The sequence below is a fragment of the Nymphaea colorata genome, chromosome 12 (genome assembly GCF_008831285.2).
Source record: "Nymphaea colorata isolate Beijing-Zhang1983 chromosome 12, ASM883128v2, whole genome shotgun sequence".
In the NCBI taxonomy this organism is placed as follows: Eukaryota; Viridiplantae; Streptophyta; class Magnoliopsida; order Nymphaeales; family Nymphaeaceae; genus Nymphaea; species Nymphaea colorata.
In genome coordinates this window covers 20,872,217-20,898,309 of record NC_045149.1, presented here as the reverse complement: position 1 = coordinate 20,898,309, position 26,093 = coordinate 20,872,217, and the positions used below count along the sequence as shown (strand labels likewise).

The window sequence follows — 26,093 nt, the reverse complement described above, 5'->3', positions numbered from 1 at the left end:
TTTTTTTCCCTTAAAATTGCAGGAAAAGTAGAGAAAATTTGTCGGAACGCGCTCGATTTCTTAACGGGTGGGAAAGAATTCGTTAAAAATTTCTTCGTTTAACGACAACTTGTTTTTGTTACGCTACCCAAAGTTGTCTCCTTTTAAAATTTTGATGGTCAACAGTTCAATACCTGCATCTTTTTCGGCGTGAAGCCAAAGAAAAAACTTTTTCAGATTCAACCGTCACGTTCCCTCAAACCTTAGCTCTGGTGCAGAAAAAGTGCGCAGAAAGATGATCAGTTAACAAAGACGATGAACAATTCCCAATATTGAAAGGTGCAGCAGTTACATAAATGGTACACGGAACATGTCTAACTTAAGATCGAAGTGCAGAGTGTATGTATGTATACACGTATACTTTACAAGCATCGGCAAATAATTTTAGCTGATCAGGGAACCACCATATTTGATCATAAGCACGGCGATTTGCCTTAATCTTCGGGTGCACTGCACTCTTCCAGCAGCTGTCTAATGGTGTGCTCAGGAGCACTGAGAGAAGGCAGAAAAACAGGAGTTGTGGGGAGTGATGGATGCTTGGGAACAGGGTTCTCAGGTTGGGATCGTGCTTCTTCATCCTTCATTACAGGCAGCTCTGCTCGCCTTCTTGCATTGCCAGCCAGCCTTTCTTTCCATACTCTTGCATCCTGACATGTTAAGACCGATAATGAATCTTAAAGCGATTTTAATGAGCCATTTTATTAACTGGGAATTACTTTATAGACATTACAAGTAAAGACATGAGCTCAGATCGTTTCTTTCTGTAACAGTAAACTTTGCAAGATTCTCAGGTTATCAGTCCTTGAACTAACGTGAAAGGTCTAACAATCTTCCGTCTCCAGGTGTGACCATAATCAAGAAAATAGAGGTTCTAGTAAGAAACAGATCTCACAAGAGAAAGCTCATGAATTTATCATCAAATCTTGCCAGTGGAAGACAACTAATGGTTTGCTGAAAAACAACAGATAACTGACTCAGTGACTCCATACCAAGAAATAGGATAAAATGGAAAACCACAGATGACGTGTACTATTAAGCAAAAGACAAGAAAGGGTCCTAATCTGAGCCCAGTGAACAGGTTTGGAAATAATTGAACACTAACAGCATATGTAATGGCTAGCCAAAGTATCTTCTCCCCGAGGTAACTTGCAGAATGAAAATAGTGTGCAAGTATTAAGCGGAATCAGTATAGATGAAAAATGAAGAGAGATGAGATTTCTATGCGCTGTTGGAAACTTGGCAGCCACTGGCTAGAACAGAAAAGAAGAAAGTTCAGGATATGACAATATCAATTGTTTGACTTGGTTCATTTGTAATGCCAAAAAAAAAAAAATGAGCAATAGGATTGTTTCCACGGGAATGCAACTAAATAATCCTCACATAAATACGTCAATCCCCTGCTACAAAGATTTGCATCACAAAAAAATAAAGAACATTTTCACACCTCTTAAGCAGCTTAATTATATAGTTCAATACAGGAACTAACTTAGGCATCTAAAACAAAAGCGGGTCATTCTGAGTCTCTGACCATAAAACAATACAAGTTGAGCTGCCCCTGCTTGCTAGTTTTGGGAAACCATAGTAGTAAAAAGAGAGAAAATTTTCAACCTAAGATAAGTACGAGATGCAGAGCCTACAGTTACAATGACCAAAAAGATTTGATGCCTGTAAATAAAAATAAAGTTATTGATAATGTCACCGGACAGAAAAGTTTAACTAAAGCTGCAAACAATCGCAGGTTCCTGCGCTTCCTTTTTTCTTTTTTTCTGGTTTGACAGCAAAGCAAGTCTTGCAAATGGGAGAACGCTTTCATGGTGGGAGAACGCTTTCATGGTTGGAGAACCAGTTACAAATAGATGAAGATGTATATTAACGTGTAGGCTATCCCTCAAGTTTTGGTACTTATATTTTTCTCCTTCAAAGTCAGATGCTAACAGAGTCTCTACAGATACTCTAGATGGCTAACGTTAAGCAACTTTTGTTTATTTTCATGTTTACGAACTACTTATATTATACTTATATTATACGAGTAATCTCTTCCTTTTGAGTGTCTTCTGAGCATCTTTTCTATTCAAGATTAGCCCTCGGTTCCACTCTCCAAGTTGTGCAACTTCTGCTGTAACTCTTGCTATAAACTACACGGTTTCTGCTTTTTGTCCGAGTATCAAGGGAGAAAAAAGGAAAATAAAGGGAACCACAAACAGAAAAGCATCAACTAACTCTATCCTTGAAGAGAAAAATAATGGAGAACTGATCAACCAGAATTTAACCAAAGGCGAAAAAAGAAAAAGGGAAAATGCCAAGAGCTTGGTAAAAGCACAACTCTGAAGCAATAGCGGAGGAATCATATACGAATTGACACAAAAGAGTAGCAATGGATAACAATCATATCATCACAAAAAAAAAACCATTAAAAAGCTATTACACGGCAACAAAGTATGCTGTATCTAACGTGAAAAAGGAAAATTCTTGTAACAGCATATGGTAGCAAGCGGCCACCAAGGACCAAACTCTCACAAGAACGAGAAGAAAATTTGCTGAGGAAGGAAAAGCTAGTCATAGATTAATTATCAGAGGAAGCTAATAATTACGGGCACCACTTACATTTAATATTGATGGTTCTGGTGTCGGACATTTCACTGGAAGATCATTGTCAGGGGGTTCATTTGGATGCTCTACAGGCTTAAAATCGACCGCTGCTTCGAATCCATGGCGCGGAACAACAGCAGTAGGATTTAACATCTCTGAGTTCTGAACCTCCCTGTCATCCTAAACCAAAAGCCCAACAAATTTAATACAAGCCCACGGATTGAAAGCAACGCTAGCCACGAATTTGGGAAAACAGATTAAGAAGAGAAGGCATGGCAAACCTAAGAAACTATTTATTTCTAGAAAGAAAATTTTGCTTTATTTGCTAAAAGAAATGCTTCATTTACTTCTCTCTCACAACTCCTAACAGAAAGCATAGAAACTTGGACAGCTGAACCATGTGCAGTAGCATGAGCGTTGCATCTTCACAACTTCAACTGCCGACCCTAGAGCCAATTAGTAACATACAGGTTTGAAACTCCCCAACACTTACAGAGCACAAGACAAGAATTCTACTATTTGGGAAACACAATTCCGTTTTCCAACTCAACCAACTCTGCCAAGGTTCCACAAAGAATTACGGATCTCTGCACCACAAGCCATCTATACCCCAGAATCAAGAAAATCCTACCACCAATTTTCCAGACTAATATCATAAGGACATCAAATATTTCCAAATAGAACAGAAAACGAAAGCTTCCGAAGCATCAAAACTCAAGGCACTAAGCCACCGCCAGAACACAAAAAACGATAGAACGAGGCCAAACCAAAACTCCCCATCCCTCCCGGGACGAAAGAAATAAGATCGAACGTCACGAAAGACGGTAAAACACCCATAAAACACGAGAAAAAAGAGAAACAACTGACCAAAGAGGATCGAGCCCTTCTGTGGCTTCCCCTCACTGATGAGAACCTGGCGAAGATTCCCACCATTTCTTCTCAAATACCAAGATGTGTCTGGGTCTTCCTGCTAATCCTCCTCAAAATTTAGCCACTTCAACAACAGTTGCCTCACTCTCACCTCCTTCTCCTGCTGGGTTCTAAGTGGGTTGTGAGATTGCTTGAGAAGGAGGGCATGTCCCCATTTCTGTATTTATAGCATAGCGTGTGTGGAATGACAAAAAGAAGACATAGGAGATACCCCCCTCCCCATCGTGTGCATGTAAGGGAAAAAGGGGAAGAAGGCTGGTGTAAGCAGCAAGGCAGGTAAAAAAAAAAAAAAGGAAGAAGAAGAACAAGAAACCAAGAGCTGGAGGGATTCCATTTCCACATAAAGCTCATCTGGCTCTTTTTGGGAGAAAGAGGAGAGGAGGGGGCAAGGTTGTAAAATGGAGGGAGATTGGCTTCTGGTTTTCTTTCTCCAGAGTTGTTGATGGCGATAGGAGGGAGGCTGCTTTTGGAAGACTCACCCACTGCAACATGCATGAGTTTGACAAAAGGAATTCCACCTGACCATGGACCATAGATTGAGGGGGCTTTACTGTTCTCTTGGGCCCACACGGACAGTTTTGACTCCATCTGTTAATCTGTTCTTGAAAAATATTTACTATAAAATGATTTTTTTAAATAGAAAATATATGATAAATAATTAAAATAAATTTAATATTTTTTTTAAACAATTTCAAAATCAATACCAATTTGCCACTGCTTCCGTGTTTGATGGCCATTAATTTTGATTTTGCAGTTAAAATTAATGATGTGTTTGACAAAACAAAAGTTAAAATTGTAGAATTGGTGAATTAAACCATCATAATACCCACCTTAAAGAGAGAACATAATTTCTAAAATTTTAGAATTATAATTTAATCTCATTTCATCTAAAAAATTAGAATTATAATTTAATCTCTTTTCATCTAAAAATTTAGAATTATAATTAGAGGGTGCTGATAATGAAACGCTGCATGGAGTGCAGTATTTGAGAGATATATTCAAAGAAATTGATATATTCATGGATATAGTCATGGGAAGACTCAGTGCGCCCACATTGATTTCATTTTTTGTGTATACTCAAAACCGTTGCTGTTTACTTTATTATTTTATAAAATTAAACTTAACTCGAAAATTTGGAATGATTAATAAATTATTGAATAACTTATCATCTTATAGTTTTTTAAAGCATGCAACTATTTAATGACTATGACAGATAGCTACTCTACCATGGTATACCATATTTTGATAAAAAAAAATTTGAGTTTATCATTCCAATTAGATTAGATGGTAGAGATTATGTTGCAAATATATAAACCAAAATTGTTTTTTCAAAGCTTGAAGTGCATTTCAAAGGAAAAGTAAGGAAGATGAGGAGGAGGAGGAAAATAAATTATTTCCTTTAATTGAAATTCTTGGTATAGATATTTTAGATTTTGAACAAACAATTTGGCTTTTTTATTTACAAATTAATTGATATTATTGTACCTCTTTGATATTAACAGCCACCTGTTATATATGTGTTGTTATATATGTGTATGTATGTGTGCGTGCGATAATCTAGCTATCTCTATAAATTTAGTACCTACATAAATCAAACTGATCCGACCCTCGAACCAGCCAAATTAAGCTTAAAATTTATAGGACAGGGTTCGAGCTTGGGTCAAGCACGGTCCAGCCCCTATCAAGGTACCTATCAAGGTTGGTCTGGGTTTGAACAGGTCAAGGGCGGACCGGGCCTATTGCTGCCCGGATCACGTATGAAATAGGGTTCAAATCCACATCCATTTAATCCATCACCTGCCTCCATTATCAAATGACATAACGCGGACGATAGTTCGGGTCCACCATTCACGCAAAGTTGGTGGTCCAGCGAACCAAACCTGGGTGGGCCCCATCTCTCAAGAGACCTGCGATTCAAAATTTTGTCCCCCTTGGTCCGTGTGGCACCTCTTATTTCTAATATTAATTATTTATAATATTAAATGGATAAAATTAGTAGGTTCGTGTAAGCACTCGGCCCGCCACGGGCCTGGGCCGGCCCTTGACAAAAAAGTTTTCGGGTCAAATTTATTGGGCTCAGCCCGGCCCGGGCCTGCCACTGTGATTAACACTCAAAATCTATGTGGAAAAACGTTTCCTTGACCTTATCCTTATTTAACAAATTGTTAAATCGTCATCAACAGGGTGGGTTTTAAAAAATGAGAAATTAATTTAGGAGATGAATTTCATGAGACTTCCGGAGAAAACGTGTAATGGATGAATTGGTTTATCAAGGAATTTACTTTCTAAATTTGAAGTCGTTTATCCAATTAATAAAAAGAAAAAAAAACTGAGATTCAATGCAGTTGTTTGGCATTTCCAAAACTGTTAATGAGGATCTTTCTCTTGGATGTTTCTCTCTTTTAAGGGGATTTTGGATTCTTAAAAATACAATATAGTTTCATATTTAGTAATTAATATCCATTATGATTTTGTTATAACCAATGGTCCACATCAAAGTTTGGTATGTAGGGGTTATATATATATATATATATATATATATATATATATATATATATATATATATATATATATGTATAAATTGAATGATAACTTGGGTTTTTAGAGTCACACAACCATTTAATCGGAACCGTTTGATCCAACATGATGGATGGTTAAAAAATTGATAAAAAGGTGATGAATATTTTTGTCATCTAATATTTGCTTATACCTATTTATATTTATTTGTTTCTTAATTGTTCGTTTAAGATAGATGGATGGTCGAGAAAAAAACAACGACAAAAAAATGTAAATTAATATTATATGACGAAACCTATCACTTTTTTCTTCTTATTTTTCCTTTAACCATCCATCATGTTATATCAAACGTGCAGATTAAATCACTTTGGTGACTTTAAAAAACTAGAGTTACCATTCAACATATATATATATATATATATATATATGTATATATATATATATATATAGTATCATGTGTGACAGAGAGAAAGATAAGAGACAAAAATTATACCTCTTAGTTTTGTATTAAAAAATGTCGTAAACATAATGTAAACATCTGAACGTGTTCATATAATAATTAATTGTAAATCATGCTTTGATTCAAGTTATTTTTGTTAAAGTATGATTTTTGTTTTATCAAAATTTTGATGCTATAAGACCCTTGCATTTTTTATAATTAAAAAGCATGATTAAACTCACAAAATGAGCAAGTTAATATATCTTTCTCATCCAATCACTCTTAGGATAGTATCCATAAGGTTATACTACATAAGAAACACTTTAATAATTATCTTTAGTAAATTTGGTTTTTGTTTCTAGTCTGGTAGTTATTAATACATCTCTCTCCCTCTCTCTCTTTCTCTTTATCTTTCTCTCTCTCTCTCTCTCTCTCACACACACACACACACACATATATATATATATATATATACTACAAATTAAAAATTTGTTACTAAAAAAAAGTCACTAATACATCTCTCTCACTTCTCCCTCTTTCTCACACACAACACGTAAATATGTTTCTAAAACAACGGATTCAACACTTGCTGAATCCGTAGCTTTTGCCAGTTCGATTTTCGAATAAGTTGTACATTATATTTCACCTTTTAATATTACACCATCAAATTCATGAATCATGTGTGTGTGTAAAGGGTGAAGCATTCAAGGTATAAATTGCTTTATTCTTAGGAATAAAGCGAGCCCTTGTATATCAATGGAATAGACTCCATAGAAGCTTCTAGGTTGAATGAGGTTTCAAGGTCGAGCCAAGTTGCGGCTTAGTCGAACCCTGACTTCTTATCGGGCTCGGGCCAGTCTGATGTCCAGTCTTCATTTGAAACTTTAAATCCAAGAAAGTTAGGAAGGAAACTTGGCTCACATTGGTCATGGATTCCGATGCAAACCTGCGGGGAGATGAGTCACACATTGGTCATGGGTTGAGTTGGGAACATGTGGTTGCAGGCAGTTAGGTCGAGCCCAAGTTGCGGCCTAACCCAATTCTGACTTCTTGTCGGACCAGTCTGATGTCCAGCCTTAATTTCAAGCTCTAGCTTCAAGAAATTTATGTAAACTTGGCTCATATTGGTTGTGGGTTCATTGGTCATGGGTTGAGTTGAGCAGATGAGTTAAATTGTTTAAGAGATTTAATATCTCCTGCTCAGATGGTATTTATTTTTCTATGTTATTTATTAAATTAGATCAGGTAAACCATTCGGATCTAGATTCAGACCATTATCCTTTGCATACTAAGAGTTCAAATCCCGGAGTCTTAAACCATTGTCCTTTTGCATCCTACCCCAGTCCGACCCGATTACTTACTCCCCCAAAGCGTTCGACAATATCCCCGGGAATCCGCGTAACTTATGTAATTTCAAAGAAGTGCATGCGCATCTGCAAATTAATCATCTTGCCGCCGTAAGAAAAAACTCTCATCCTCACCAGAAAATTGGAGAAGCTCCCTCTTCCCTTGTTCTGAACGATGGCTTCCGGAAGGAAATTAGGGTCTTTCCTTCTCTCTTCGTATCTCAGGAGATTAGATCCGTCGTACGCCCGGAGCTCGGTTCGGAATCTGTCCCTTGTTAGTGCCCACACCGCAAAGTGGATGCAGGTCCTTACCTTCTTCTCCCCTTTCCAATACAGATTTGTTTCTCCATTTTCTTATACTTTTGATGGGGCTTTCAGTGTTACCTTCTGCCCATTTAGAGATTTTTTGGTTTTTCTTAGTGGATTTTCGTTTTTTGGTGATTCTGCAACGTTCGAATATTAGTTGTTCCTTCCCTTTTGTGGGGCTATTTTTTGTTACGCTCCTGCTCTTTTCTTTCTTTCGTTTGATTAGTATTAATATAAAATTATGCCCAAGTTGTTAATTGCATATCTTACTTTTCTTGTTCATAGCGAGTTTTAACTCTTGGGTTCGAAGTCTTGTGTTTGATGTTGTATGATTCATGTGTTTCCTGTTCTCCTCTTGAGCGAACAGCCATTGCAAACTTTACTTAAAAAAAACTCAAATGCTCTGACATTTCATTTCAAGGCTCCAAAAAAATGGTGATCTTCTTAACCTTTCAATACAAGTAATTCACGCACCTTAGAGACTGAAGGCAGTCAATTAGTTACCCAGATAGAGATAGTCATCCGGAGAACATGGTGTTACTGTTACACAATAAACTCTAACCATGACTTGATGTAACTAGCAACTACGTTGGTGCCTGTAGCGGGAATGAACTCATGAATAAATAAATTTTTTAAAATGCAGTTCACCGTCCCACACAGTCTCATGTGAACTGATATTCTTCCGACAATCTTGCACTTTCACTAGATTATATTCCATTCTAGTGGAATAGCAACCCAAATCTTAAGGTCACGATGTACATCTTGAGTTCTAGTGGTCAAGGGCATGAGAGCAGCTATCAAAACAACATGCTGTTTTGGATGGAATTCACTCAGCATGACAACTTCTTTATGGCATCCATTGATGAAACACTGAAGGCAGGTCTGCACATGCTTATTAAGAGCTTGACTTTACCTGTCAATTTGAAGATGATATGCCGAGCTAACACAAGATTCTATGCTTTGCATTCTGAATATTTCTTGCCACATGAGAGTTTCAAGTGTAAATTGTCCATCACTTGCTACTTAAAATTTAGACATTCCTTGAAACATGCTAAAAAAAGAACGGGCCATCATGCTTATTTGTATGGGCAACTTAGGATGGCATAGTGAGCTTGATTGATGTAGCTGACCACCAGATAAATAATTGATCTGTTCAGAATGGCCAACCTGCATGATGCCCATGGCCCTGCCCATCCACTTGAAGTCCCATACTCACATGGAGGCCAGCTTTTCAGCAGAAGAATTTTCTATTTGGTTAATCTGGCACATCTCATATTTCATATAATCCTTATTCTTTTGTCTATTTTCCAGGGACACACTTTGCTACAGCTGAAATCATTTATTGATTAATTTTTTCCTCACACATACAAAGATGAGGCATATTTTTTGAAAGTTCAACTAGAATAAGTCATGGGATTCCTTGCTTCCATGAGTGTGACGTTGATGCTTAATTTGCACGCACAACACCTGATAGTGAATGTTTTTTAAAGTTTAGTAGTGCCAAGCCTGGTGAGTGTGTCAACTATTTCAGCTGAACATACTCCAACACCAGACCCAACATAGTACATCACTCTATATAGCTTTCCGAATTGGCATTTGAATAGCTGCACATGGGTTTGAGAATAGAATTTTTAGTTGAGTTGAAAATAGAATTTTAAGTTGAGACAAATGTTCTCCTGGTATCCTCTCCAATTGAAGAAAATTGTTATTTATTTATTTATTTTTGTTGCAGTTATGATTACTAAATATACTGACAAGCGTAAATGGCATTGTCGAGAACCTCCCAATCCTGATGGTAGTTGTTCGGATGCCCATGTTTATGGAAGTGCATTTAATAGTATCCAAAATGTATATCATGCTTATAATAAGAACCTGCTTCTTGACAGTATATAGAAATAAAGTACATATATGAAGTGAAAATGAGCATCTGGAAACCTAAAGCTGAATACACGAGGTGCCCTAGTTAGAGGCAGATTCTAATGTTCTTTCCTATGCCTTTCTCTACCTCTTTTCTCCTTAGGTGAAAAGGATTGGTGGAAGTTGGATATTTGATTACTGATTGGTGAGTTCCATACTTAATGCTATTAAAAACACAAATGTTGAACCTAACTTCAGTTTAATTTGATTTTTGATCGACCCTTTCTTGTTTTGGTTTTTGAAACTTTTAGTCTATGTTGAACCTTTGGATTATTTCTTGCGAATTCCTCCATGTTTTGGTTTTTGAAATTTTTATTCTATGCTGAAGCATAACCTTTGATGTTCTTGATGTGGCGAGCACACAACAAGAATGTATTTTCTCAGGCCATGCCTGATGGAAAGTTACTACCCATGCTTGTAGGCGGGATTGTAAACGAAAAGTATCATATTTCATAACCTTTAGTCGTATCTAGTAAAGGGATCTGAGTCCAATCACGAATCAGATTCAAATTCAGTATACAATTTCATAACTATATCCAATCCCGAGTCTGTTATCTGACTGAGGTCCGACCTAGGTACATACAAATGTCAGATCCTATGCTACTTGGATACAAATTCGGTTTTAAGAAATAGTGTAGGAATCTGATTGCCAATAATTCAGTTGAAGTCAAATTTGGTAGATGTTGGATCTGATTCAAACCTGAATCATTTGCATTGCCACATGTTGAGTCTTGCTTCAGGGGGAAGCATCTTAGCTTGCAAGAAACTCATGGACAGCTAGTCTAATGAGCTACTGGTTGTATCCGTGATATTGGTCATTCTACATGATTAAAATGCATATATATTGTTGGATATGGATAAAGAACAATGTGCTGAAATGGAAGTGGGAACTTTATCTTTCAAGTATCCTGGTCCTCCTGGACATAGTTGTGACTAAGCCTATGTAAGCCTGTATTTACTCATGAGTAGTGCTACGCTATGGAACCCCAAAAGATTCTCCAGTTTATGATTTTTGAGAGAATCAGAAGCTGAACCTTAACTGCCTGACAGTATAGGTTGGTCGGTTCTCTGTCTTTGTACTCCTTTCTTTTTGTCCCTGCTGCTCCTACACTTTGAAGGGCGCATTTAGTAATTTAACTTCTTAGAGCATGTAGAACAGCTTTATGTCCTAGTTGTCATTATGAACTAATAGACAACTGATACAGACAATTGTTTCCTTGCCATCTTAGACTTCAGGAGCAGCACTTGTAGAGATTTAAGTAGACATGTTTTGGTGGCTGACAGTGGTCCATGTTTCTGAGAATTACTTTGGTAGAGCTCCTATTTTCAAACTGGCCCCTGGTCTTAATTTCACATGAGACGAATCAACAGTGGAGGCTTCAGGTGAATTGGCCTGACAAAATTTCTATACTGACACTTGATTCTTCAAACTTCTCAGTATGTTTATAATGGACGATCTGGGTTGAGTTGCTTTCTCACAATCTCCATTCCATTGTAATCTAAAATATGTTGAGGCACTGTCCACGTTGTAAATGAAGTACACCACAACATACTTGATTCTCCAGCCTTGGGCCCTTGTGCTTCTAGATGGCTGTATACAACCTATTGATGCCACTGCCATATTTGAGGATGACTTTTTCAAAATCAGAAAACAGGTATACTCTTTCCCAACCTGAATTACCTTGACATGGTCTTGTTTTTTCAAACACTACCAGATTTCTCAGAGAGAGAGAGAACATATTATTAGATATTTTGGTATGATGATTGTAGCAGTTGTTATGAAAATGAGTCAAGGTGCATTGCACTCGTTTACTTTGCTGCAGATTAGGAACATGCTGAAAATGTTCAGGAAATAATAGAATTGCATAGGCATAGAATTGATGGGCAGGTATTACACTGTAGCAACGGAATAATATTTCAAATTTAAAAAAAAATTCTTGCGTATCAAACGCGGAATTATATTTTCGACCGTTGAGGTCGATTTCGGAATAATGTTTCCGGAAACATTATTCCACCCGGAGGGGTGGAAATATGTTTCTGGAATTATTTTTTGGACCGTTAGGGCACGGTCGCGTTTCGCGTTTTGCCTCCTCTCCTCCGCAGTGCTCTTCGTCCTTATCGCTGCTCTTCCCTCACTCGCCTCTCGCAGCAGCAGCCCTCTTCGTCCTCACGCAACGCTCTTCGTCCTCACGCGCCGTGAAGCCGCAGCCTTCTTCCTATTGCCACAAGCTTCCCCACTCGAAGGATTCCCTCATCAGCTCATGAATAAGGTGAGGGTTTTGACATTTTTACTCTCCCTCGTTTCCTCGATCTTTGCTTGCTTTTGCTGGCCCTGCCGTTCTTTTCATAGAGGAGAAAAGAAAAAAAAAAAAAAAAAGAGGAGAACACTCTCTCCCCCCTTCTTCTCTCCCCAGCAACTCGGCTGTGGTGGCATTTGCGGAGGCCCCCAGCAGGGGACCCAGGAAGTCGGCCGAGCAGGTCAGGTTGGCCATCGTCGTTGGCCTCTCTGACTCTCTTCTCCGTCTGCTCCCCTTACTCTCTTCTCCGTCTGCTCCCCTTACTCTCTTCTCCGTCTTCTCCTTTGTGTTGCTACCACCTTCTCTCACGACACCGCATCTTGTAGAGCTATAGCTCTCTCCACCAGTGATAGGTGAGTCTCCCCTTCTTAGCGTCACCAGCCTATCGATTGCTGGCAGGGGATCTGGTGGGACCGCCATCTTGGCCGCTCGAAGGTAGGCATGCAACAGGCTCGCACCTGGTTTTTTTTGTTCTTCTTCTCCTCTTTTTTTGGTTTTACATTTGTCTTGTTTTGTTTTGTTTTGTTTTTTTTGGCATCTCATTACAGCATGCTGCTTTGTTCTTTTCTTCTTCTTGTAAATTGGGTTGGAATTGAATCCAGCTTCTTATGTAGACAAGAAGGATTGACAAACTTGAAACTTTGGATCTATTCTTAACATTTTTCATCTTTATATGATTACTTATGTTTATGCTTCAATAATGATTGCCTTTTTAATTTTCATATGTTCTGCTCCTTCTGAATATACTCAAGAATTAGTTAAAGAATATGAAAAGGATGTTGGTAGATCAGATATCTTCACTTGAAGGTTCTGCCGAAACGATAATTTCCTGTAAATGAATTCACTATTATTTCTACTTGAGCTTGTCATTTGCAGATAGGTTCCAAGTATTACTTGTTAGTTCAGCTTCTTAAGTGTTTATTAAACTCTAGTATGTTGACATTCATTGGCATCTACTTTTTCTCAACTTTTCAGGTACGCTCCTCTTAACACAAGTGAATTGCTAGAAACAATTGCAAGACAAAGGATTGATACATGTGAGTTGCACCATGAGCCTATTACCTCAATTTGTTTGATAGTATGCAGGCTAGCGGAGATGAGCCAATTCCTGTCCTTTTAATATTGGTGGTTTCCGTTGTGTTCCATATGATTTACTTGGGACTAGCTAAAATCAAATGGTTCCACAGCCTACTTGCTGCAGTAGGGTGGAACATTGAAAGCAGAGACATGAGTACAATGTTAGACCCGTAGGAAATGAAATTCAGTTGAATTTGCTACCCAGTGTGGTTTCATGTTCCGCGGAAGTGGATCCAGTTTTCTTCTTCCCATCCTAATCAACAGTTTATGCCAGATTTGGAAAAATATCCCAAAATTTTATAGTTTTTGGCAATTCGTGTCCTACTGTATCCCCTGTTCGATAAGAAGTCTCAACGTTGGGTGGAGAGTGCATCAGCCATCAACTGTTGCATGTTTCTGGTTCAGTTCCGCATAGATTCACTCCATTCGGATGCAGCTGATTGGACTGTGGGTTGTCCAGCACTGAGCGTTCTTTTGTGATGGAGCATCTCTCTCAGCATGGTGACCAGGTTATTATGCCTGCCCATGTGCTCGTCTAGTGTACTGGTAGTGACTCTAACATGTTGGCTGGGCACACATGACTTCTTGCCATCGACGCTGTTCTACTTATGACAGCAAACCATGTCCATTCAACTTATGGCCTCCTATATGCATTACACATCAAGCCTGCATCTGTAGTTGTAAATACAGTAAAATGGCTTTTTTTTGGCTTTGAGACACACAACTTTATGTGCTTTATATGAACGCACAACATCTGCTTGTTGACACTTGGATTTGTCTGTTTACAACTTTTTTCTGCTGCTCATACTGGATCTTTTTTTATTTTCCCCTCTCAGTTGAAGCCAGTGTCACAAGAACAACAGTAAGGCAAGGCCCCATTTCTTAATTTCCTATACTTCCAACATTTCTTAGTTTCCCATTCGTGCGCCTGTATGAACGATTCTTCTATGTTTCTCTCAGATATAGGACAGTGGATTTGTTAAGTGGTATCACATTATCAATTGGCACGTGGTGTGATTTTCAACTTTCAGATTATCATTGACACTTTTACAAGGTCCATCCTTGCTTGAATTAATTTTTATGCTTTTGAGTGGAATGTGTGGATGTTCAACAGGATAATGCCTCATCTTATATCTTATAATGTATTGTTAGTACTGATCAGAACATGAATAGAGAACACCTTATGTCTTATCTATTGTCATCTCTAATATAGATGCTATATATATATATATATAGAGAGAGAGAGAGAGAGAGAGAAATGCCATATAGAAAACATACTTGTTCTGAAAACTGCATTCTAGATTCAAGATATGAAAGTGAAAGGACAAATTATTGCTTTCAAATTCGACAACATTAACGTGCTTGATTTCTATATTCATCATGTGTTTAAGAAACTATATAAAGATTATGTAAATATGGAAATATGTTTCCTTATTATCAAACACAGAAATATATTTCTGGAAATATATTTCTGTATCATCAAACACAGAAATATATTTCTGGAAATATATTTCTCAGTCATCACACACACACCAAAATGAGAATCGGAAAGATTTTTCTCATTCCTTTATTCCAAGAAATATATTTCCAGAAATATATTTCCAATTCCAGGTTACCTGCCCATCAAACACTACCTAAAGGGCATTGGTCTCGTGCGAGAGGAAGAAAGAAGGGACGCCTTCACACTCGTCTTCCGCAGCCGCTCCCTTTCTCCGTCCGTGCGAAAGGAAGAAAGCAGCCGCTCCCTTTCTCCATCCGTGCGAAAGGAAGAAAGAGGGGGAAAGAGGAGGCGCCATCTCTTCCGTCTTCCCCAGCAGCTCTCTTCTGCCCTCGTCCCCAGCTAAGAAAGAGGGGTAATATTGTTTACGCCATCTCTTCCGTCTTCCGCAGCAGCTCTCTTCTGCCCTTGACCCTAGCTTCCGCAGACCTCTCTCCCCCAACTGCCACTTCGCAAGCGGCAAATCTGCAGATAGTTTTGGCCTTTTACTCCATACTTTGAAAGGTGCGTTATGTTTTCCGATGCCATTGGCTTCTGTTCTGAAAGTAGTTCACTCTTGGTTGTTTGTGTTATGTTTTCAAGGCTACGTGGTTTGGGGTTTTCAGGTAAGAAATCGCTCTGCCGCCTTGGTGGTTGTAGAAACACGAACAAGAAGAGGAAGAGAAACAACGATCACGATGTAACGTGGAAAAACCCTCAACAAGAGGAAAAAAACCACGAATGAGGAGGAGCCGGTGCCCACTAGCCGCCAGACTTTCCCTCTCCTTTGTCTTTCATTCACTTTATAAGGATTAGGGTTACACAACTTAAATAATGCCCAACAAGGGCTACAAGTTGGATCGGATACGGATCCGGACCCGGTCCCAATACCCATCTAACATACTTCAACACTCCCCCTCAAGTTGGGCATACATATCAAACATGCCCAACTTGGATACATTTCTCTCAAATGAGGTCGAAGATAAAGCTTCGTCAGAACATCAGCCGTTTGGTCTTCAGATCTCATGTAAGGAAGTATAAGTTCTTTAGCATCAATTCTCTCTCGAATGAAATGTCGGTCAATCTCAACATGCTTTGTTCTGTCATGAAGCACAGGGTTGTTGGCCAAGTTAATTGCAGACTTGTTATCGCAATACATCTTCATTGGTTCTTCAACTTTTATACCAATATCAGTCAACAATACTTTCAGCCACAAAAGCTCAGAAACTCCCATAGCAACAGCTCTGTATTCTGCTTCAGCACTGGAACGCGAACAAACATCTTGCCTTTTACTTCTCCACACTATGAGATTCCCTCCCAAATAAATACAATAGCCAGAGGTGGACCTCCTAGTGTCAATACAGCCTGCCCAGTCTGCATCTGAATAACCTTCAATCCCAAGAGTGTCTTGCTTGACATATAAGAGACCTTTGCCAGGATTCCTCTTCAAGTAGCACAAGATCCTGTCAACAGCCTTCAAGTGGGCATCCGTGGGAGCATGCATGAACTGGCTCATCACATTCACAGCAAAGGTAATATCAGGTCTAGTGAGAGTAAGGTAAATTAACTTCCCTACAAGACATTGATATCTTCTTTTTGCCTCTTCACAGAGTGGCTCCCCGTCTCTCAGACTTAGCTTATGGCCAGCATCTAGAGGAGTAGAAGCTGGTCTACACCCTAGTTTCCCAGTCTCCTTTAACAAATCTAGAGTGTACTTCCGTTGATTTAGCACAAGGCTAGTCCCAGACCTAGCAATTTCTATGCCAAGGAAGTATTTCAACTTACCAAGGTCCTTAAGATCAAACTCGATCGCCAACAGTTTCTTTAACTTCATTATTTCATCTTCATCATCACCTGTGACAATCATATCATCAACATATACCAACAGAATAGTAACCTTTTGCTTATTTCTCTTCACAAAAAGTGTATGATCTCCATTCCCTTGATGGTATCCACATTGTCTCATGACAAGTCTGAGTCGTTCAAACCATGCTCGAGGAGATTGCTTGAGCCCATATAAAGCCTTCCTTAGCTTGCAACATTTTCCAGGTTCCTCATATCCTGGAGGCATACACATATATACTTCCTCTTCAAGGTCTCCATTGAGAAATGCGTTCTTGACATCAAGTTGGTACATCTTCCACTCCTTCATCACAGCTAAAGAGATAATGACTCTGACCGTCTTCATCTTCGCAACAGGAGCAAAGGTCTCCAAATAATCAATCCCATATTTCTGACTAAACCCCTTGGCCACAAGACGAGCTTTGTATCTTTCAACACTCCCATCTGGTTTGTACTTGATGGTGTAGACCCACTTAGATCCAACCAAGTGAGCCGCCTCAGGAATCTTTACAACTTCCCATGTCATGTTTCTTCGCAAGGCTTCCATCTCTTCTTGCATAGCATAGGTCCACTTAGGATCACTCTGAGCCTCAGCAACATTCCTGGGAATCATAGTCAAAGAAAGAGAAGATACAAAGCATTTGTAGTCCTTGCTCAGTCTAGAATATGAAACAAAGTTACCAATAGGATGTTGAGTACATGACCTGACACCCTTTCGCAGGGCGATGGGAAGCTCTTCACTAGCAGCAACAGTCTGAATCTCTTCTTCAACAGGTTGCTTCTGCGCACGACTTGGGTCATCCAGGGAAGGACTAATTGGATTGGGAGTAGCATTCTCACCACCTGTCATCTCATCTGTACAAACTCTTCGCCTAGAGTAAACTTGCCCAAATAAACGATTGCACTTCTCTTCTGCCTCAGTGGAACACTCTCCATTTTTCTCCTGTTCATGCACCTCACTAGATGGACCATTTTTCTCTTGTTCATGCACCTCACTAGATGGACCAACGGAGTCACGCCTGTAGTCCAAAAAATCTGTAAACTGAATTTCCTGACTCGGAGAATACTCTTCCCGTGACATAGAGTACTCCCCCTGAAGAGGATTCTCACCAAAATAGGAAACACGTTCAAGGAAAGTGACATCTTTGGTAACATAGGCCCGACCAGTGGAAGGGTCTCGACACTTGTACCCTTTTTGAGTGGGAGAATACCTTAAAAAAATGCCCTTAATAGATCTTGGATCAAGCTTTTTAATGTGAGGACTATGGTTGTGAATAAAGCAAACACAACCAAAAACTCTGAGTGGAAGAGAGAAAGGTTCACGAGTCCCCGGTAACAGAGAGTGAGGCGTCTTCCCATTCAACACGCGACTAGGCAACCGGTTTATAAGATACGCACTGGTCAACACAGCATCCCCCCAATACTTTTTTGGAACATGACGTTGAAAAAGAAGAGCCCGAGTCATATTCAATAACTGACGATTTTTTCGTTCAGCAACTCCATTTTGAGGAGGGGTATAACTACAGGAAGTCTCATGAACAATTCCCTTTTTTCGAAAGAAGCTATCAACAGACTGGCACATATACTCTCGAGCATTGTCAGATCGAAATGTCTTAACAGATGCTCCATATTGAGTTTCCACATAGGCAATGAAAGTCTCTATGACAGTAGGAACTTCACTACGGTCTTTTAGCAAGTAGACAATAGTATTACGAGAATAATCATCTATAAAGGTGATAAAATATTGAAAACCATGACAAGAAGGAATCCCTGCAGGCCCCCACACATCAGAATGAATCATGGCAAATACCTCATTAGACCGATGGCTAGACAATGGGTACGAAGCCCTAACATGTTTGGCCAGGTGACAGACATCACAAGACACCATAGTCATATCTAACCTGGAACATATATCAGGAAACAACTGTCTAAGAAGGCCAAAAGGCAAGTGTCCAAGGCGCTCATGCCACCGTAGAAGCAACTGAAGGGAGTCCTCTCTATTCTTCGTGGCTTGGCTGACTGCCGTCATGAGAGCCTGAGCAGTACGCATAGGTAAACGATAGAGCCCGTCAGAAGCTAGGCCAATCCCAATCCTCTTCCCTGTCACCAAGTCCTGCATAACACAGCGATCAGCGGAAAATATAAGTTCGCAATTTAACTCCTTCGTGATCTTGCTAACCGACAAGAGATTCAAGGGAATATGAGGAACATGTAGAGCATTGTGGACTAAGAACTTGTTCAAAAGTGGGAGACTCCCTTTTCCAGCCACAGAGATAGATGAACCATCGGCAAGGGAAACACGATCCTTTCCTGATGAAAGCTTATACCCATGAAAGACCTTAGGATCGCCGGTCATGTGGTGAGTAGCGCCACTATCAATGATCCACTCTCCCATACGGCAATCCGCCATAACGTCTATAGATGAAGAAGCTGCCATAATCACAGATAGTCCAACAGGAGGCAACAAGAGAGGCACCGATGACAACAGAGAGCACCAACGGGCAGTAATATCCGGATTCCCAATCAGCCCCAAGAGTGAACAGAATGTCGATTGGGGGAAACGATCGTCGGAGCGCCGGCAGACGTTGAGGCAATCCTCAAGTTACGCTCCTCTCCTCCTTTACGTCCTCTACCAAGTCACGGACCAGCCACCTCTTCTTGCACGGTGGGCGCCAAACAAAAACAAGAAGATGGAATCAAAGATCAACCAAGCAATATATTGCAGGTAAGAGGCGGATGCACTTCACCGGATTTGCAAAAGACCCCTAGGAAGTGACATGAATAGGGGGAGGCAAGCTTAGGAAGCGCCTAAGCACGCATATCTTCTTTCTTCTTCGGGAAGCAAGACTACGGCGCAAAAGGCAGTGGCGCAAGGGACAACGGCGCAAGAGCGACGCCGCAAGAGTGGCTGCGATGGCGATGGCGCAAAGAGTGACACCGGCGGCGGCGGAAACAGCGACAGTGGTATTGGGTACACCGGCGGCGGTGGCTGCTGCAGCAACGGTGGCGGCAGCGGCGGTGGCTGCTGCAGCAACGGCGGCGGCGGCAGCGGCGGTGGCGGCGGCGGCAGCGGTGGCGGCGGCGGCAGCGGCGGCGGCGGCGGTAGTGGCAGCGGCAGCGGCGGCGGTGACTGCAGTGGTGGCGATGGTAGCGGTGAGAGATATTAGGGTTGGAACTTCACAAACCCTAAAAATTTCCCAAACTCGTCGGCTCTGATACCATGTAGAAACACGAACAAGAAGAGGAAGAGAAACAACGATCACGATGTAACGTGGAAAAACCCTCAACAAGAGGAAAAAAACCACGAATGAGGAGGAGCCGGTGCCCACTAGCCGCCAGACTTTCCCTCTCCTTTGTCTTTCATTCACTTTATAAGGATTAGGGTTACACAACTTAAATAATGCCCAACAAGGGCTACAAGTTGGATCGGATACGGATCCGGACCCGGTCCCAATACCCATCTAACATACTTCAACAGTGGTCATTAGCCTCTTCAAATTTGGGTAGCCTTGTTTTGCTCTTTCCAGATGTTGCTGGTTTTTTTCTTTCTTCTTGTTTTACTGAGAATTTGGTGTTTGGGGCAAGAAGATTGTTGCTGTGTTTCCCCTTCTGAAACAGTTTCTTGGTTCTGTTTCTTTTCCTATGTGTTCCTTCTTTTTGTTGAATTCGACTTTGATGGGTTTCGGATGTGGTTTGTGCTCTGTGTTTACATCTGCTTGAACTATTTTCTTTCTTTTTTTCTGGATCAAGGATTCTTGTTTTTTTTCCTGTCAAATCCTTGTTCTACTTTTGAAATTCTCTCAACTAGCTTTCCTGCTGTATATATGCAATCGCATTGTAGCCTTGGAAACCCTGTGTGCGTCATTTATAGTGCTCTCTTAAAAGAAATAAGGCATGATGTGTAGCATGAGATATTCTGAAATTTTCAGTAAGCATATTTTTTGGGCCATTCCTTGTCGGGGCTCTTTCCTTGCTGGCATTCTTTTTATTTTAGTGAATTTTTTTATGTCATATGCTTCTTTTCATCATTTTCATCAGATAGTACGTTAGTCATTACAAATAAGTAAGGGTCCAGTTTTGGTTGGCGTCTTATGCGCTGTATTCATGTGTGTCCTTGGATGTGTTTGTAATCCATGTGTGTTAGCTTCTTTCCGTCCTCGCTTTCCTTACCTTTGTTTGTGATCACGCCGTGTCGCATTCTCCATTCCTTTTTTGGAAATATGTTTCCATACTATCGAATAAGAAACAATTTTTTTAGAAATTTATTTCTCAGTCATCTGGAAATCAAAAAGATTTTTTCATTCTTTTATTCCAAAAAACTTATTTTTAAAAATATTTTTTTCGATTCCAATTTCCCAATCATCCAACACCCCCCAAAAAGACAAAACCAGGTGGCGGTCAACCGCTCTAGTGTACATTTGTCCCCTTCTTTTATAATTTTTTTTAAACCATAAGTGAAAACACAAAACGAAGCGGATTAGGGCTTCGACTCAGTGGGAGAGGCCTTCGTTTGCCCTTGAGGTGCCTTGCCGTGTTGTGCGTGTGTCCTTCCAACTGTCCAGCGATCTTCATGTTTTCCGGCGACCTGAGACCGGCGTGTTATCTTCCAACAACCGGCGGCACCCTTCAGCGCATCTCTGGCACAAGGCAACCGGCGCAAGACCATCTGGTGCATCTCCGTTTGGCATTTAGAGGCGCTGGCCGCTGACTCTCCACCCAAACTCGTCAGAAATCAACTGCGAGTCTACGATCCATCTAGTCGATTTCTTGCTGGCCCTTGTGTATTTTGTCTTTCACTGATACTTCTCTTTAATTCGATTATTGTTTTGGTCGCCTTTTTCTTTTGGGGATGATTGCAGCAGCTCCATTTGGCGTTTGCTCATATTTGCAGCGTGTTTCACGGATTTTTAGTTCTTTTTTGTGATGTTCAGGATTTAATGACTATTTTCTGAAATATGTTGTTGTTCTATCGTTCTTTTCATAGTACACACTATACATGCTTGAGTTTTACTCTTAAAGTGGTAATGTTTTTCACCTAGATCAGTTTTTTGTTTTGCTGCAACGACTGTTATATGCTGTTTAATGGTTACTTGTTTAGCATGTTTTTATGATTAATTTCTGCTGCCTTTTGTTGTTTTCTATAGTGTCCATAATTTGATTTGTTTTACTGCAATGACTGTTAGCACAGAATATTTGAAGGTATTTTGAGCAATGTACTGATTTAGATTTTAGTATTTTACTTAGCACCAAATGTGGAGAGTGTAAATTTGTAAATTTTGTTGTTTATAGACAATTTTGTTATATATATATATATATATATATATATTATAGTAATAATAATAATAATAATAAATACCCTCGCCGCACTTCCGCCCCTTAATGTGCCGCTCCGGCACCCGCACCTATGTGACATAGCACATATCATAATGCAACAACAACAAATTCTCAAGGCAATTAAAAGTGAAATTAATGCAATGTCTGCAAAATTTTCACTGATGGAGTTATACATTTATTTGAAAGTCGCTTTATGGTTCAAATCACATAGCATTGTTTTCTTGGTCATTTTTTAGCTGTACTGAATGTGCTTGTGGGCTCTTGGCAGATTACATTCTCTGGTTTACCAAAAGGGTCCCTTTGACGGTATATGTAGGGGAACATGGAGAAACCGTCACTGATTCCTCAAAAAATTGTGATACTGGACACAGCCTCTAAAATAGTAAGTCTTATTTTGCTTTACAAACGGTTAATTTTGCATAGACCTTTTAGATTGTTAAAATTTTAACGTAATTGTTTTGAGTGCACTTTTTCTCTTAAAATTCTCTGTGGCATCATTTGGAGGTTTCATGCCATTTTAACTGCTCACACTGAATATCTATTGAGAAATCCTTTTATGGTTGTTGGATAAGAAGTATGGAATAACAATTTCCCCTCTTCTCTGTGGTTTTCCCACATAAGAAGACAGTATATTTTTTTTCTGGGATGGAAGGGTAGCAATAGTTTCAGCACGAACATGTGCCAGGAAATATTCATGTAACAGATTGATTGCAAGTGCTGTTTGATTTGCTCTGGTGTTATTTATATCATCCATCTTGCTTCATTAAACATCAAAGCTGTCATGCTTCTAAATTTGTTTTTTCTTATCTCAGTTTTGTTTGCTTAGTAGCGATGTTCAGTTGACAGTAGATAGGACTTCGTTCTTTGGGATCCTTTTTTTGGAAAAAAACCATATATAGACTGTAAGGTGAACATAAAGGGCTTTGTCGTTGTCTCCTTGGTAGTATTAAAATCAGAACAATAAGTTCAAACAGGAGTTAGTAACTGAAGAACTCAAAATTCTTTCTTCTCCATTCTCCACTTTAATTGAATTTTCTCTGTCAACTCTCTTGACTCTTATAGATTCTCTTGTTGGAGTTAGTGTCTAAGTGTGTGGATAATACTGATTTGATGCCGAGGATTCCGTGTGGAGTTTGTGATGATGTTTGGGTTTTTGTTTCATAAAGTCAGCCACTATAACTAGTCGTCAATCTTGAGTCATGTAATATTACAATACTCTTAGGTGTTCGACAATTTATATATGTTAGCATTGTTGCCAAAGAGTTTGAGCGGCAGAAATTTTTCTGTGACTCCAGCAAAACTAATTTAGCCAAAACAATCTGCAAAAGAGAGAACTCTTATGCAGATCTTGATTGCACAAAGAGAGAGAGAGAGAGAAAAAAAGAAGACTCAGTATCCACATTGTGAGATTCCAGTAGAAATTTCACTTACTCAACAGGATGGATCTCATTTTTTTTCTCATTTTGGGATAAAATGTGTGTCATAATTTTGTGACTTAAATATAGTGTGAATGCTCATATCATTTGTTATGCACATATGAAATAAAGAATAGTATCTGCAAATTAAGTTTCAGAAGTTTTTCAAAACGCTAGTTGACGCTATAAAACTGCAAGAGTATGCAGAAGACAATGTTCAATGTTGTAGGTCGATCACAAGAGAGATGTAATACAGCGATAGGTCTATAGAATGTGTCGCAAAAGAAATATGGATAATCTAAAACTAGATAGGTGAAGAAAGGCTGCATTTAAAGGACATGTCACTGATTTACTTTGGGTGATTGGTCCTTCAAAATCTCTCCTCTCCTTTTTTTTTCTCCCTTCCATATGCTTCTGATCTATTTGCACAACTTCCAAGGCACAAACCCAAGGATCAAAAATTCAAATGCATCTTCTGATACCTTCAGGGAGAAGCTGAATCTAGCATATTGAGTGGTAGTAAATCATGATGTTGGCTTCTACTGTGGATAAAATTTGTTTCTCGTAAGAACATGGGTTGCATGATGCGACTAAATAACCATACTTGGGAGTTTGGGTTCCTCATTCTAAAAGGTTAATTTTATAATTTCATATCACGACCATCCCTCTCTCTCTCTCTCTCTCTCTCACACACACACACACACATACACACACAAATACAGACGTTCTTTTCCTCCTGGCTTCTTCAGTTATCCTTTGTTTCTTTTGCAATGTTGTAGTTCTGCTTGAGATGCCAGATCCTGGAAAAGCCCTTGTATTTGCCAAGTTCTACCATTGTTTAAGATCTGATCTTTCTTGTCAACTAGTAATTTCCAGTATGCCACTTATATTAGTTGAAAAGGGCAGTGAAATAGGCATTATGTTGGTTACAATCATGGATTTGGGCTCTAAAATCACATCCATCTCCTTGGCTTGTCATATCCAAGTTCTGGACAAGGTAAGATTTGTGATTAGGTGAATGAATTCCTGTGAGGTACAGGCTCCAAAGTTGGGTCATCTCAGTATCTCCCATTATTAAGTATAAACTCTTTGTCTGTTGAAAATGAGACCAAAATCTCTTTGAGTTGTCAGTGGCAATCACATACAGAAATGATATTCATGGTCATGGCGTCATAATTATTTATCTGATCATCTGTTAGCTGATTGTGATTCCTTGAGCAGTATAGCTAAAACTGCTGTCTCGTGTAACACTGACTGTTCTGAAGACATGAGATTAAAGTCAATTAGATTTAAGCCACCTGTTTTACTTGAATATTTAGATCTTGTTGTCTGCTTACTTATCCTCCCTTAAAACGATATCTAATTGTTTCTTTTTTTTTTTCATTTTATTAATTTTCATTTAGGCCCAAGGGTGGGTGAAGAGCATGAGTGGAGGAGCAGATGAGGATAAACCTTGTGAAGAGGAAATGAAGGGTCGACCATCAAGGTGGGCACTGTTTAAACTATCCTTTCCATTTTTCCGATCTGTCTGTTTAAATATTTCCCATCATTTTTAAAGGTTGGGTTTGGGAGCAAAGTTTGTTCCCCACTCAAAAGTAGCAGCATCCTGTAACCCAGTTGAGCGAAAATTACAAAAGAAGTTGGAGTCTGAGAAGAAACGAGTTGACGAGTTGGAAGAATCTAATGTTGTTGATGAAAGCGAAGAAGATGACTTAGATAGCAGAGCAAATGTGTTTGCCAAGAGGCGGTCGCCATTTTCAATGTCCAATATGGAATCTAAGTTGGTGCATAAGTCAGGCAAGAGGAAGCGAACCAATTGAGCTATTTGCGAAGCTTTAGATGCCTCAAGTTAGTTGAAGGCCAAGGATAGTGAAAAACTAACTAGCGGTCTTGCCATTGGTACGGTTTTGTATCGTCCCTTGCCCATGAGATTGGCAAGAAAGCCATACATACAAGGAGGGATCCGAAACGGCCCTTGTAGATGGAGTAATGCGTATCAGTGATACAGATGGCCGGAAAAATCAGTAGTGCATATGAGATCTCATTCTTGTGAAATCAAACGTGTAATAACTTTAAAATAAGTGGAATCTGCATTATCTTCTCTATATACAGTAATCGTCCGTTCAAGGCGTTCACCATTTTGACCATATCACTGGCAGTTTAGACCTGATCTATATTCAAAACGTGAAAGATTTAGCCGCCGTTGCACGCGACTCTATCTGCAGTTGGGAATAAAATTTGGCCAAACTCGTTAAATTTTTTTCTTTGGGTAATCAAGCTTGGACCAATGCCACGTAACTTCGAGTATTGGGCTTTAACTTCAAAGTTTAAGGGTCAATCCCCTAGCCAACTGGAGTAATTTGACCATGTGATCAGCTGTTTTTATTTTAATATATGAATAGCCATGTAATATGCCTGGACCTAGTTATCGGCTTGCGAAATGGATGCAAGAAGCAATGAAAAATAACTTACATTTTACAAATGAGATGAGGCTCACACAAACGAAAAGCAAGTTACTTTAAGCTTCCCCCTTTTTAAGAAGCATAAAGCCTTCCACCAACTGTGGTT

The 26,093-nt window shown here is 39.5% G+C and overlaps 2 protein-coding genes across 8 annotated transcripts; one reads left to right on the top strand and one right to left on the bottom strand.

Annotated features, from left to right (window-relative positions):
- Positions 1-282: 282 nt before the first annotated feature.
- LOC116265598 (uncharacterized) lies at positions 283-3,899 on the bottom strand. Its single transcript, XM_031646320.2, has 3 exons — positions 3,496-3,899; positions 2,644-2,808; positions 283-686 (listed from the first exon to the last, which is right to left on the bottom strand). Exons 1-3 carry the CDS (start codon positions 3,559-3,561, stop codon positions 474-476), a joined length of 444 nt encoding a protein of 147 aa, XP_031502180.1. The 5' UTR covers positions 3,562-3,899; the 3' UTR covers positions 283-473.
- A 4,015-nt stretch (positions 3,900-7,914) lies between these two features.
- LOC116265741 (uncharacterized) lies at positions 7,915-25,630 on the top strand. Of its 7 annotated transcripts, none has more exons than XM_031646591.2 (6): positions 7,915-8,164; positions 13,356-13,417; positions 14,294-14,324; positions 22,379-22,492; positions 24,929-25,011; positions 25,084-25,630. In XM_031646591.2, exons 4-6 carry the CDS (start codon positions 22,433-22,435, stop codon positions 25,343-25,345), a joined length of 405 nt encoding a protein of 134 aa, XP_031502451.1. In that variant the 5' UTR covers positions 7,915-8,164; positions 13,356-13,417; positions 14,294-14,324; positions 22,379-22,432; the 3' UTR covers positions 25,346-25,630. The 7 variants fall into 7 exon arrangements, with proteins under 7 accessions (XP_031502451.1, XP_031502456.1, XP_031502452.1 ...); XM_031646595.2 differs by lacking the exon at positions 7,915-8,164 and adding an exon at positions 12,257-12,353; XM_031646596.2 differs by lacking the exon at positions 13,356-13,417 and having other exon boundaries at positions 7,916-8,164.
- Positions 25,631-26,093: the final 463 nt, after the last annotated feature.